At 32.6% G+C, this 15088-nt stretch overlaps 1 protein-coding gene across 1 annotated transcript in view; it reads left to right on the top strand.

Annotated features, from left to right (window-relative positions):
• LOC128990337 (general transcription factor IIH subunit 1-like) overlaps positions 1–3892 on the top strand; it is a 28721-nt gene extending 24829 nt beyond the window's left edge. Inside the window, exons 10-11 of the mRNA XM_054412675.1 lie at positions 426–601; positions 2860–3892. Coding sequence (XP_054268650.1) covers positions 426–601; positions 2860–2988 — 305 coding nt within the window. The 3' untranslated portion in view covers positions 2989–3892. The remainder of the gene's footprint in view (positions 1–425; positions 602–2859) is intronic.
• Positions 3893–15088: the final 11196 nt, after the last annotated feature.

The following is a 15088-nucleotide window of genomic DNA, read 5'->3' as shown; positions in this document are numbered from 1 at the left end:
ATAATTTTTCTTTGCGAGTTTGATGTTTTGATTTAAAGATAGGCGCAGGGCCCTGAATCTATCTAGAAGTAATATATTAAAAGGTTGGGTTTTGATCTTTTTACTTAACTTGTCTCGTTTTCGAATTAATTTAATGAGATCTACGGTAATCCAAGGCTTTATCTTTTTAAATCTTGTTGAGTGATTTTTAATTGTTTTTGTTGAGGCTTCAATACAGTTACTCAATGTCAAACAAAAACATGCTGTGCACTGATTAACCTCGTGATTACGCATTATTGGACTCCAGTCTGTTTTTGTAATAATGAATTTTGCTGCGATCGCAGAAGACCACACCCGTCAAAAGATGCCGGATTACTGAAGTGGCGCAGTATTATAGATGGTCTACTGTATACAATTAAAATTAAAATTTCAACATAATATTATAGAACTGGTGCCTGCGCCACTTGAGAAGGAGCTGCGCAACTTGTACCTGAGTGGCTGTGAGCTGTTGCGCCACTTCTGGCTGTGTTTCCCCCCCACCACCCCCCAGCTGCAAGAAAAGGTGGAGAAAATGCACGACGCTCTGCATCGCTTCCACTCAGCCAAGCTCAAGCCCTTCGAGGTAAATTATTAGTCTAGTTAGAGTTATTTCATATGATGTATATGGAATTAACATTGTGTAGTTAAACCTTTGCCCATTTATATATTATTCCGCAGTTAAACTGTAGCATAGCTAAGAATATACAGTACAGTAGATCCTCCCTTAATTGACACTGCATCAACCGTTGATCGGATTATTATATCTTTCCAACAAAGCAGTTTTTTTTTTTAAAACATTGAGTCAGTAAGTCAGTGGGTCTGAAATTTTTGTTTACATAAAATCTTTCTTTTTAGCGAATTTCCCTATAGGGAAGTAGCTATTACCGTAGGTCTCATGGTAAGACTTAGGCCCGGGACCGATTTACTTTTTCATTTTAATGTCCCCAGAGGCCAAAAACACCATTCGTTCAAATTTTTATATATGTATATATATATATATATAGGTATATATATATATATATATAGATTTATATATATATATATGTGTCCGTGAACACGATAACTTGAGTAATTTTTATCCGATTTTGATGAAATTTGGTTTGAAGGTGTAAGGCGGGATAAACTTGAATGAGTTCGCGATCCAGCATGATCGGACCATGGGAACAGGGTTTTATGGGGGGTTTTATGGGGTAAAAATTGGTTTTCTCACTTTTTACCCTCAAAACACAAAATTTCCCAATTTTTCTCTAAACCTCCTTAAAGAGCTTAAAAAAACAAACAATTCAGTATATCAAAGTGTTTTTGTACGGTTATTGGTTATGGAGAAAACTAAAAAAATTGTAAATTTAAAATTCCCATGTTATTCTTATGGAGAATATTGTAAAATTTTGTAGTTTGCTTGTTTATGGATATATTTTGATCAAACTTGGCAAATTTATTTATTTTATAGTAAGCTATCAATATTTTACTAAAAACACACTACTTTATTAGTTTCCTTGTAGCAGCAAACCTAGGTACTCGTTAAACCTAATGTTATTTAAATAGATCAATTGAAAATCAATTCGGCCAAATGGAAATTCGCTTAGACGGCAGGTTTGCTGCGGCGGGGGTATTTTTTGCCAGAAGGGGAGCTGTTTTTTTTTTTTCAATAAAAATGGTGACTAAAATCGGCGGTCACTGTTGACTGGGCCGGCAATGACATTTAACATTGACATTCACACAAAAATGTTAAATAGCACTATAACTAACATTTAGAATTATATACAGCCCCTTCCTTCCTCCCAACCATTGTTTACTATTTCAATCACAGTGAATCATGGAAATGCTGATAACAATTTGGTGTTGGGGAGCCCATCTTTATTAAAAGGCACCTAATCTAAAATAATAAACAATACAATATATTTCTTGAGTCGTATGAAAAAAAACACCAAATAAATATGTAAATAAATGTTCAAAGTCAATAAATTATGCAAGTGTGTATTTACTGGTCTTGGGAGACCGGCACCAATCCGTGGGACAGCGGGCAAAACACACAGTATATGTCATGTAACGCTAGCAAAGCACAGGCAATAAGGGTCCTTTTCACAAGGTTGCGCCATACGTCTGGTGGCCGTTCCTCGGTGACTGGCCTGCATTCAATGTGTTAAAAAAAGTTTAATGTGCAAGAATCAAGAATTTATTACAACAAATTACAAAAAGAACATTTTGTATAGTTGAGGTCAATATGAGAGTAACTTAGGCTAAGAAGTCTGAATAATCTGCAAGGATAAAATGCCCAGTGGATAGCATATTAATTAGGGTCAATTCAATAACTTGGCTACAAATAATTTAAACAGCAATGTAAGTTACACATGTCTACATTAGTCAGAAACTAAAAACTAAAGTCGGGTAAGAAGAAAAGCCTTCTTTTGTAGGAGCAAGATCCTGCTGACATCATGACCACAGCCCCACAGCAAAATACCGTAGCTTAAAATACTATTAAAGAAGGCGAAGTGGTCATCCGTAGGTAGGCAATCAATATAGGCAAGGTACTATAGTATAGGAGACGGATCACAAATCTTCTTTCTTCAGTACAGTTATGTCACCAACACAATAACAAACTGTGCATCCTTTTTAACTTGAAAAACTTATTTTGAAAAATATTGTTAAATCAAGCCTTAATCAGAGATCAGATTTTTATTCATATAAGCAATTTTAATGATTTTAGATTTTTACATTGGTATTTTTACGTAGTTGCCTGTTTGAAGCGAGCTTTTAGGTATCTGAGGTTTGGTTAAGAGAGAGAAACATACATTTAATATAAATTACATACATAAATCAAACTCATCAACGGTGTTACAGGACCGAGTGTTAGTTGAGTTCTCACCATTGAGCCAACAGCTGACTAGCCACATGAACCAGCTGTTGACGGCAGCCTACTCCAAGTATGAGATGTGGCAGAGTAGACGCAAGAATGTCTCCATGAGATAACCCTGCCTCTTCACTACTGCTGCACAGTTACCAGTCTAACTCACCTTCTAGTAGGGACCGGTGAAGAACTTGATTGGTTGGATGGTAGTGGATTGTTCCTAAGAATAGTTGTGCAACCAAAAGTGAATCATTTAAAGGCAATATTTTCTTAATTATGTTTTTGAAATAGATTACTATGTGCTAGGTAATAGTTTTTAAAAATTCACTTTCAGTTCAAGTGTACAATATATTTTTGGTTTTAGATATTTTTTCTCAAATTCCTCATATAGTAGTATAGTACCCTGGATTTGTTACTGTTACAGTATTTTCTCAAGCTATCTATAATAATAGAAAGTTAAAAAATAATTTGCCAACCTAGCTAATATTTTATCAAATTTGTCATATTAATTTTCAAAGTATGTTTTAACTTTGCTAATTATTATTTCAAGCGAGGGGAAAAAGTTTGGGTACTTACGTATTATACGGAGGCCACTTATTTTACAGCGCGCTGCGGCGGTTAGGTTAGGTTGGGTTATCATAAGTTTTTATGACTCATCTCGTATAGTTCGATTCATAACAAAACTAGGAAAGTTCTACAAACATTTTTATGATAACCCAACTTAACCCAACCGCCGCAGCGCGCTGTAAAATAAGTGGCCTCCGTATAATACGTAAGTACCAAATTTTGTAATACCCTTAATTTATTGATCTTATAATTGTTGCATCCAGCTGATTTAGATCTTAAGGTCTTTACAGTTTTTAGTTTTGTTTGTTAGTAAATTGTTGTTGTGAATATTTGTTTCTTTTTTAGTAAAATTATAGGCCTAAATCAAGAAACTTATTTTTATGAGTAGTTGCCTCTTCCTATAATTTACATTTTCTATATTTAGTCAATTTAATAAACTAGACATATTGATTGCTTATATTGGTTTTTGTTCTGTGTGTTTTATTTTGTATTTTATTGTATTATAGTGATTTAGTTTTCCAATGAGTTTATACAACTCTTTACACCATTAGCATTTATTATATCTTTTGAGAGGTAAAATTGGGTTGTTGGAATTACTAAAGTGAGTAGCTAGAGATTTGAATTAAAAAGGCTTAAAGTTGAATTTTCAAGGTAACATTTTGATGGGGAAATCTAACTTAAATAGTAAAAGATGTTTTCATAAGTTATATTAATGTAAATTGCAAGATTACTTTAATCTGAATAAGATAAATTTAAATGGTTGACATCCGTGCCTTGAACAGTGCAATTACTTGACTCAAACCACCCTTTATACATTCAAAAGAAATATGTTACCTAATTAATTTGCACAAGTATGTTTAGCAATTAATTTGTATGTTTATTGTTTACACATACCATTTTGTTACATACCATTTTATTAACCTGGTATTGAAACGTCTCAGTAAATTTGACTAACATGTCAAGTTTCAACTTTATCCTTCTCTTCACCACTTTAAACATTTTTTAACAACAAAAATGTATTTAATCTTCGTTAGGTAAGTTTTATAAACCGGAAAGACACTAAACAACATACGTAATGGTCAAACAAAATATAAAGTTTTATAATGAATATGGTGTAATCTAATGGTGAATGAAATCTTAGTCCCAGTATGAGTGCCTTAGAAATGATACTGCCATGGAAATGCAGGGTTTTGACAAGAGAGAGACAGTTTAACTTCGAGGTCAATCCCTTAATCCAATCATGTCTGAAATATAATAGATTAGTCCAGTGTTTTATTGTAATTATGTATTAACTTAATGTATAACAACAGACGAGTAACGTAGGAACAATACTTTGAAGTAATAATATTGTGCTTTTAGTAAAATAATACCTTAAATAATATTTTATATCCTATAGTTTTTTTTTACTTTGTAAAACTGAAATAAATAAACAGCATTTAGGCTAAGAAACAAAAAACCACTAGTAGTGTATTTAAATTGCCAGGGCAAATAATTTATAACAGAATATTCTATTTCAATAATCATTCTTTTAAATTGGGTTTAAATTAGCAAGTGCTGTTCTATACCAGAACCAATATACGACTATTCCTACTGCAATCTTGTTGAAAAGGTGTTAGAACTGTGCCTAAATTATCTTTCAGTAACACTGCCGAAACATCAAGATGTTAAATTGCTGCAGGGATTAAATTATGGTCCCACCTATTGACTTTTAATCTAGGGAATCAATAGTTTTAAAAATGATAATTTTATTTGGTTTTTTATTAATTTATACAAAGGAATTCTTATTTGAGTTTCTTTGGATTGGTGAATGTCAGCAGGAAGTTAAATAGTATCTAACTATGATTTAATGTAAGATATACAAAGATTGTATGAAATCAACTTATGAAATATTTTACAATGATGTGTTTAGAAGCTTGACATCCTTCACAATGGTGTGCACAAGATTATGTATCACCAACAATTATCTCTACTACCAAAGAGTTTCTTAAGCAGCAAATACCTCCTTGAATTTGATTATCTGTTAGCTGTTGTATATAGATATGAATATTGTTGGGCTTAGCCACTCTAGCACATGTTTAGTCATAGACTATAATTTGAACTTGTGGTTCCTATTAATTTGGAATTATTGTTCTTGTATTATTGTTGTTAATTCCACATCCATGTATTTATACATTTTGTTTTACTGACAATATCATTGTAATAAATTATTACTTGTAATTCTGATGTTGAAATTTTTAGCCTTTAATATTTCAAAGAAGTGGTTAAAGAGTGTATTTCAATTGGTTTTTTGTTCAACTGCAAGCAATTATCAGTCAATTCAGCAAAAACACTTTCAGAAATATGTCTTTATACTTCTTTGAAGATCTAATACTTGGGAAAACAATTTAACACATTGTTTGTGGCCATTCCCGATCGGGTACGGTGCTTAGCGTCCTTCAGGTGCGTCCGTACCCGATAGGGAACGCTCAGCAATTATGCCTTTCGTATATCTTCGTTTCTCTGTCAGCGTTGCTTGTTGCTTGTACACTTTAGTCTCGCGTTGTGTGTGGCTTGCTTTTTGTTGTGGTGTAGGTTGGTATTAAGTTTCCCCATAAAATCCTCACCTGGCAAGCTTAGAAATTGGTTTTCTTAAATACGTTCTAAAAAGCCATAATATGAAATATTTTATCACTTTTCCAACTAGAATAACAGAAAATTCCAAAACAGCTATAGACAATTTTTTTATAAAAAATCAAGAAAATTATAACATTTCAATAGAAGGAATAGTATCCTGCTTGTCAGATCATGATGGACAAGTATTATCTTTCAATAATCTAAATTCAAATGACAATACCACAAATAAGATGTTAAAGCAGGAGGTACGTAAGTTTTCTCCAGAAAACATTGCCCATTTCTCAGACCTATTAAAAAATGAAACATGGGAAGAAGTATATTTTGCCCCAGTCGAAGAAAAGTATAGTATTTTCAATGAAATTTTCAGATATTACTTTGAACTAGCATTTCCAAAGAAATTGATAACTAAAAAGAATAAAAATTCAAATTGGATGTCAAATGAAATAAAAACTAAAAGACAAGAAATAATACAACTAACTAATGAATTCAGGCAAAGTAAAAACACAAAATTAAAACCAATACTAAAACAACAAAAAGTAGCATTTAGGAATCATATAAAAAAGGCTAAAACAACTTTTTATGAAGATCAAATATATAAATCATCAAATGTTCAAAAAACTGTTTGGAACATAATAAATTCAGAAGTTGGAAAGAATAATAGATCAATAAGAAAGTTTGTGTTAAATGATGGCTTAAATGATATAACTAATCCTAAGGATGTTTCAAATATGTTTAATAGGTATTTTACAAATGTTGTTAAGAATATAACTACTAGTAATCATATACATTTAAACAAAGAATTAGAAAAGAACTCATTCTTAAGTACATGTTTTAGACTCAATCCTGTAAATGAACATGAGGTGGAAAAAGTCATTAGCAGTTTGAAAAATAAGCTTTCAAGTGGCTATGATGAAGTGCCTACTACAGTATTAAAGGGAGCAAGCCAATACTTAACCAAAGTTTTATGTCACCTGATTAATTCTTCTTTCATTTCTGGTTTGTTTCCGGACCAACTTAAAATAGCCAAAATAATTCCAATCCATAAAAAAGATGATCCTAAAAATGTTTCTAATTATAGACCCGTAGCTCTGCTTCCTTCTGTTTCTAAAATATTTGAGAAAATAGTTTCTGTACAATTAACGTCATATCTAGAGCAACACAACTTATTTGATGACTTACAGCACGGTTTCGGGTCAGGAAGATCTGTTATTAGTGCGGCAGTATCCTTCATAGAATCAGTAATAGAGTCAGTTGACGAGGGCAAACATACAACAGGTATATTTATGGACCTTTCAAGAGCATTTGACAGTGTTAATCATCTAATTTTAATAGAAAAATTAAAGAATATTGGCATTTCAAAAACATCTCTAAATTGGTTCAATACATTTCTTGTAAATAGGTATCAGTATGTAGAAGTAAAACATTTGTCACCGAATAACAAATCAACAAATATAGTTTCAGACCTGGAACTAGTAAAATATGGTGTCCCACAGGGATCAATATTAGGACCTTTGCTTTTTATAATATATCTCAAGGATATAAATAAGGTTCTGTCTTATAAGAACAACAGTCAGCTTTATCTGTACGCTGATGATTCCAATTTAAAAATAACATCAAACTCAATAGAACAAATGGAAATACAATCTTTTGTAGAGCTAGAAAATTTAAACGATTACTTAAAAAATCATAATTTGTTACTAAATACACTAAAAACTAACTTCATGCAATTTAGAACTGCACAAAATAAAAAAATGAGAATTTAATTATTATGTCAGATTCACAGATGATTGAGGAGAAGACAAGTACATGCTTCCTTGGTTTAACAGTGGATGCAAATTTAAATTGGAATGATCATGTAGGTAAGGTGTTATCAAAAGTTAACTCTGGTATATATGCTCTTAGGAAAATGTCGTTATACTGTGGATCGGAGACATTACGCCATATCTATTTTTCATACATTCACTCACACATAAGTTTCGGATTGTGTCTTTTTGGAGCAACAGGGAAAATAAATTTAGACAGTATTTTGAAAGAACAGAAAAGAGCCATAAAAATCATTCTTAAACTAAATTATGATCGATCAGCGAAAGAGGAACACTTTGTTAATCTTAAAATTCCCACAGTTTATGGACAATACATCTATGACTGCATACTAATTTCTAAAAATGAGGCAGTAAGTCCTAAATCTTCCATATGCCACAAGTATAATACAAGGCATAAAAATGAAATTATCCCAAATCATCACAGATTAAAATTTTACGAGAAAAAACCAACATATTCGGGAAAGAAATTCTTTATGCATTTACCAAAAAATATAAAGTCTGAAAAGAATATTGAAAAATTTAAGAAGAAACTCAAAGAGTACATAGTAAACAAACCAATATATTCATTAGATGAGTTTTTCCACCTTTGTTCACAAAATAAATAAAAAGTATATTTCAGGACAAATTGTGTTAAAATAGTTAAGGTTCAAACACTGATGTATTTTTAATATAATTTTTTGACACTATTTATATGTATCTCTGTGCATGAAATAAATAAAGAATTTTTGATTTGATTTGATTTGATTTGAAATCAACTTGTCCGGTTTTTCTCCCTCAAATTGGCAATAATACAATGGGACCAGTTACGTTAGAAGCAGTGCTGCTATCTGTGGGAAAACATATATTTTTCTTATTCAAGCAACGATTTTGGTATCAAAAGAAAGCTCTAAATTTCGTAGGTAATGGGAATACCTACTTTTGTCTTAAATCACAGTAGTTTTCAAGAAAATAATAATTCTATCGAAGCATGTCGTGAAAAGTGATATTTCAGAAAAGGGACCTCTTCGCTGCCCTATGTTCTCCACGAGTCCCAAAACTACCGAAAGCGACCTCTTGGCGGCATTTTCAAGTAAAAAAAAAAATTGTTATAAAGAATGTATTACTTAATAATATCAATAGTTAATACAATGATAAAATAATATTTTAAAATAATAATATTAATAATATTATTTTAATAATAATCAAAGATTAACATATAGTATAGTTTTGGGTGTGTCAGTACAACTAGGCCTACTAAAAGTATTAGGCCCCGGGTACGATACGAGCGGCATGAGCGGCGCCGCTCTGACATCGGGTCTCATTTAGTTGTGTGTAAATTTGTTGAGGGTGGCCACGATACGTCTTAACACTTTAGTCACCAGAAAAGTATGGGAAAAAATTTGGGTTAAGGTTTTTCTAAAAACTAAGTTTTTCTTTAAAGGCAAACAATTGTCAGATAGCAACAAAAGTTGCAATACGTCTTGCAGGTAAGCATAGTTTACCATTTTATACTAAACTAACTCATAAAACTTGGGAAACTTGATGAGCGTTATAAATGTGCCGCTTGTATCGTAGCCACCACCGCCGCTCTCGTGCCGCTCGCCGCTCGTATCGTACCCGGAGCCTTAGGATTTTAAACTTGTAAAGAAAAGGTAGTTGTGATCGAGATGGGTTTTTTTATTAACATAAGATTTGCAATACACTTGTAGCAGTTCACCTCGTCGCCGCTAGAATTCGTCATGGTGCAGTTTGCAAAGTGTTGCATAGCTATATGATTTGTTTTAAAAAGGGAGCTGTTTGCGGCAATGTTATTTTTTCATAAGCGCGATGAAGTACCTTTTCTCAAGCTAGACATCAACTACTTTATTCATTATTCAAATGTTTTATGCGATTACAACAGCTTTGAAATTTATTTCAACTGGTAAAGGACGAAATAGAGCATATTCAAATGCAAACAACCGAAAATCGATATTTTTGAACTCAATCGATAAAAATTCTACTACTCAAATTTTTGCTTTGCCGCAACCAAGGTCCCTTTTTCCTTTCCGCCTCACATGTCTCAAATTATGGGAAGTTTGAAATATTTAGAGTTTGGGCATATTTTTGTCCTGAATTCCAATTACAGAGGCTTTGTAACAGATGCATTTCCCAAGTAGCACACATCGTTGGCCCAACGTTGGGAAATGGTCGGCACGGTTAGGAAATGGTTGGCAGAAATTTTAACGATTTGCCAACGTTGGCCCAACGGAAACTGGTATTTGTTGGCCCTACAAAGGAAAGAATTGTTGGGATAAAGTATAAAACATTCTAAAACGAATTTTAACAAATTGATTTATTTAAAAGTACATAAATGTTATGGCAGCAGAATATAAGACAAATATTGTAAAAATTTGGATCAATAATGAATGTAGTCAGATGATGTTGTGATACTAGATACAGTGGTGAACACCTGCTTAACATATAATAAGCAAAATTTGGTTGTTTGTTGGCTGAATTGACCCTCAATTTTCAAGACACCAACCTTGAATTAAGGAATAATATTCAAGACATCAAGGCGAAATCAGGCCTGATTCAAGCATCCTAGTCAACACAGGTTTGGGTTGAAACAGCCTTGAATTTTATTGCCTGTTCCAAGCTCAAAACCAAGCAGATTTCAAGGGAAATTTCAAGTTCCAAGGCATAAACAAGGTTAATTATTGACTGAACCAAGGATGATTTTTTTTTTTAAATTTTGAATTTTATTGGAAAAATTAATCAAAATTTACTTGGTTACATGTCTTAAAAATTAGTTTAAATTTCCACCTAATTTTCATGAGATGTAACTGAGTAAATTCAATAACCAAAACCACACAATAGCTTGAAACATATGGAATTGTTAGTTCAATACTTACTGCTTTTTATAACTTTTTCATAATCTAGTATAATACTCTAATGTTTTTATAAAAATGGTCAGTATATAAAATATTAATTCAGAGGAATATTTCTTAAGTAATTTTATTAGGTAAATAAAGTTTTTTTATTAACCACCATTTGATATATTTCATTTTTACACTGAAAATTATTTCACTTTACTGGCTATATATCATTTCTTTTTGATTATATAAAAAGTATTTTCTGCCTAATGATATATTTTTTGGCTTTGCATCTTAAAATTGGCACTGAGCATGTTATAAAATATAATTTTATCTATAATAAAAAATATATTTAATCCATAAAACTGTTAAAATAATTAGAACATAACAAAAATTGTATAACCATTTTTACACTTTTACTTTACTTTCATCTTTTGGAACTTAAGTAAATTACAGAGAAGTGTGCTGGTAAGAATTAAAACAAAATTAACTGTTCTTGATAGATATAATGTTTATTAGAAAATTATTATAAAACAATAAAAAATAATAGAGTTAATAAGGTATTTACAGCGGCCAACCTAATCCAAATCGTGGTCCAGAGCTTACTTCTTTCTTCCTGAAACAAGCATTTCAATGTTATTAGAGAAAATCAAAATTTTTACAATGTGAAAAAATGTGAATGTTAGGGTTTTTGGTAGTTTTAAATCTTATGACCATAAGGCTGGTTAAAGATGACAGGTTCTTAACTTAAGCATTGAGGGACTTTAGTTAGGAACACTATTCATTGACCACATCACTGTAATGTTACACAACACACTCAGCGGCAATAAATAATCCCACTTTACGGTAAACTACCTTACCCTAACCCAAAAGTTTTAAATTGGTTTATTCCGACTAAGCATGTGCGACACAAACTCAAGCTTTGTGGGGCTTTCATTGTTTGTGAAAGACACATATTAGTTAGGAATATTCATTGACCACATCACTGTAATGTTACACAACACACTCAGCGGCAATAAATAAGTCCCACTTTACGGTAAACTACCTTACCCTAACCTAAAAGTTTTAAATTGGTTTATTCCGACTAAGCATGTGCGACACAAACTCAAGCTTTGTGGGGCTTTCATTGTTTGTGAAAGACACATATTAGTTAGGAATATTCATTGACCACATCACTGTAATGTTACACAACACACTCAGTGGCAATAAATAATCCCACTTTACTGTCAACTACCTTACCCTAACCTAAAAGTTTTAAATTGGTGTATTCCGACTAAGCATGTGCGACACAAACTCAAGCTTTGTGGGACTTTCATTGTTTGTGAAAGACACATATTAGTTAGGAATATTCATTGACCACATCACTGTAATGTTACACAACACACTCAGCGGCAATAAATAATCCCACTTTACGGTAAACTACCTTACCCTAACCTAAAAGTTTTAAATTGGTTTATTCCGCTTATTTATTCATTGCTTGTAAAAGACACATATTAGTTAACAATACAATTCATAGCTTAGAATGTAAATAAAGTTGCAATCAGATAATAATACGAAATATACCTCCTGCTGGTCCTGAATTTGGCTTGCTGTAGCCAATTACTAATCAACGTCTTTATTGATGCCTCTGTAGCCTCAGAAAAGTTCTTTCTTGCAGCCACTGCAACATTAAGACAAATATAAGTTTAATCTACAACAACAACCAAACAGCAAAATTTAGAGGTTCTCAATCAGAGGCTACAACATTTAAATGTACGCTAATACATGTAATAAAACATTTGGCATCCAAGTATTACTAAATGATTTGGGATTCCGGGGTATTGGGGGGGGGGGGGGAATTTAAGCGTCTGAAATTTATCTTGTTATGTCTGCAACTACTAACACCATATGTCGCACAGATCTAGTTTTTCTGGAATAGAAACCCCTGAATGGCTAAAAATTCCACACCCCTATCATGACTGGTGTCTTAAACTTGAATTTTTCAGTAGAGATAAACCCCAAGTTATTAGAGGTTGTGAGATGTGGACCGATAAGGAAACTGTAGCTGAAGTTTAAATGTTTGTGTTATCCACATTTACTCTAAACCTATTTTTTACGTTAAATTGTTAAAATTACATCATGAAGTTAAATAACTATTTCAACAACCATACAAAGATTCTCATGATAACATAATTATTTCATTGAAAGAGAAGGACAGGCACCAACTGAGTTTAAAGAGAGTTTTTTTAGTAGCACAAGTCTTTAAGGAATAAGTTCACCTTACAAGTCTAATCTTTATTTCTTGTGTTAATTTCATAGCCTAGCACCATTCAATAAGGTACCTAAGTTAATACAAAATTTAAGAATCGCAATGCTCGACAACGATAAAAATTATTATTAACAATCTGGTCTAAGTTAGGCCTATAGGGTACCCTTAACCCCATTGACAGTTAACACGTTGGGTGCTGATGACGGGAATTCCCGCCATTGCTTAACATTGAAATAAATGCAATTTTCATGTTCAAACATGTCAACGGCACTTTAAGTGTTAAAAGGGCAATCAAAATTGAAACAAACCTTAAGTTAAAAGCCGAGTAAGTTCTTAGGGAGATGTATATAGTTTACATGTGAGCTCAAGGGTTACTGTCGGTATATTAAAAGAGAAGAGGGCTTTTCAATTAGATGGTCTTAGGCTAAATGTTTTTTTTCCATAAAATAAAAAATGTCTTAAAATATTATAACTTATGCATTGTTCTTACATGTTATACCTAGAGGATAAATTATTTTATTTGTTTGAATTCTTTAAGCTTAACTGTGGCAGGTCTTAGGCCTGCGATCGTCGGTATGACGCCGTGGTCACGGATGAATGTAGGCCTAATGAAAGTTCTCATATACCGTGGGCCTAAACTAAAAAGACACATAAGTTATCTATTACGGACAGGGCCTATAACGAATTGTATGACAGACAATATTTGAAATGGATTCAAGACTTCCTATTGCCAATACCATTAGCCCTACCTATTAGCCTACCGATATTGCTTTTTTCGGCTGTTGTAGCCTAATTGTCATCGATACTTCTAGACTTTGCATGAAGCCTACCTCAACCCCCTAGAGTAGATAGGCTATAACTTAAGTAAGGCCTAGTAGGCTAAAGGTTAAGTTACCGAACCTATTTTTTACTTGGCATTCATGTAAGTTACATAGGCCTATACAACGCCTAACAAGTAACCCTGTGTTTAATTTACATTCATTTAAGACTAGACTACTGGTCCCTAGTACAATTTTTACCCACGGTAACTTAGGCTACTTAGCCTAAATGCAAATATGTATAGGGATTTATTTATCATTTTATGGTAGGCCTAGGCCAATATTTAAAAGCCTTACTCAGGCTACCTTGTAAAAATTAAAACATTTATGAATCAAAACATCTAGCTTAATATAGCCTAGCCTAGCCTTAACATAAATTACACACTGTAAGTTGTAGGTCTAATAAATATACACACAGGCTAGGTCAAGGTCACAGTCTCGCATGTGGGATATTAAAATAGGTATAGGTCTAAGTTTAGTTTAGTTATAAAAGTCGAAAGTTAAGTTACACTGAAAATAGTGGCGCTTGATTAACTTTATTTGAGGTTAAAGAAGTTAGCAATGGCTACTATCACCTAAATTAGGCCTGTGATTATTACAATTATAAGTGAGCAATTTATAAAACAATCAATGTAACATGTGAACGGTTTCTAGTTGGATTGAAAATAATCCTAGGATCAAATTCATACATGACAAAATCAAAGCCTAGAGACAGGAGTAGCCTAGATGGTAACTTTGTTCCTGTAGCAAGTGAAATAATGAACTCTTATAATGAATACAGTTGTATTTGAAGAACTTACCTTTAGTTTAGAATTGAAAAGTCCAATAAGCACTTAACTGAGTTAGAATAACTATAAACTTAAAACAAAAAGAGATCTGAGGAGCAGGAGAGTTCAAGCGATGACTATTGACTAAGTTAAAGTTTAGTTTTAGACTGCTATATTGCAAATGGCGGAGTTGCAGTTGAGCTTGAGGCGAGGGTAGTTTAGGGGGAGCGCTACCGCTACCGCTGCGTTGCGGTGGCGTCGGTAAACAACCGTTGAAGCTACAAGGAACAATCAGGCAATAAACAGGAGCTGGAGTACCAAACACGATTCGCTGTCCTTGGAACAGTCCTGAATCAACCCAAAAATATCAACTTAAATTTTTAAGCAAAATTCAAGAACGAAGTTGCCCTTGAATCAAGGACTGTTGCTATCTGGGAATTCATTTTTTGTTTAATATTCTTTAACTTATTTAAGCAAGTTTTTAATAGTTATAGAGAAAAGATTAATTAATTATGTATATAACAATCAATTATAACAGTAGCCTACTAATCTAAT

This window comes from Macrosteles quadrilineatus, unplaced genomic scaffold (genome assembly GCF_028750875.1).
Source record: "Macrosteles quadrilineatus isolate MER2022 unplaced genomic scaffold, UCM_ALF_1.0 Scaffold_3__2_contigs__length_128488019, whole genome shotgun sequence".
Classification (NCBI taxonomy): domain Eukaryota; kingdom Metazoa; phylum Arthropoda; class Insecta; order Hemiptera; family Cicadellidae; genus Macrosteles; species Macrosteles quadrilineatus.
The sequence above is the reverse complement of the archived record's forward strand: the minus strand, read 5'-3'. Positions and strand labels throughout refer to the sequence as shown.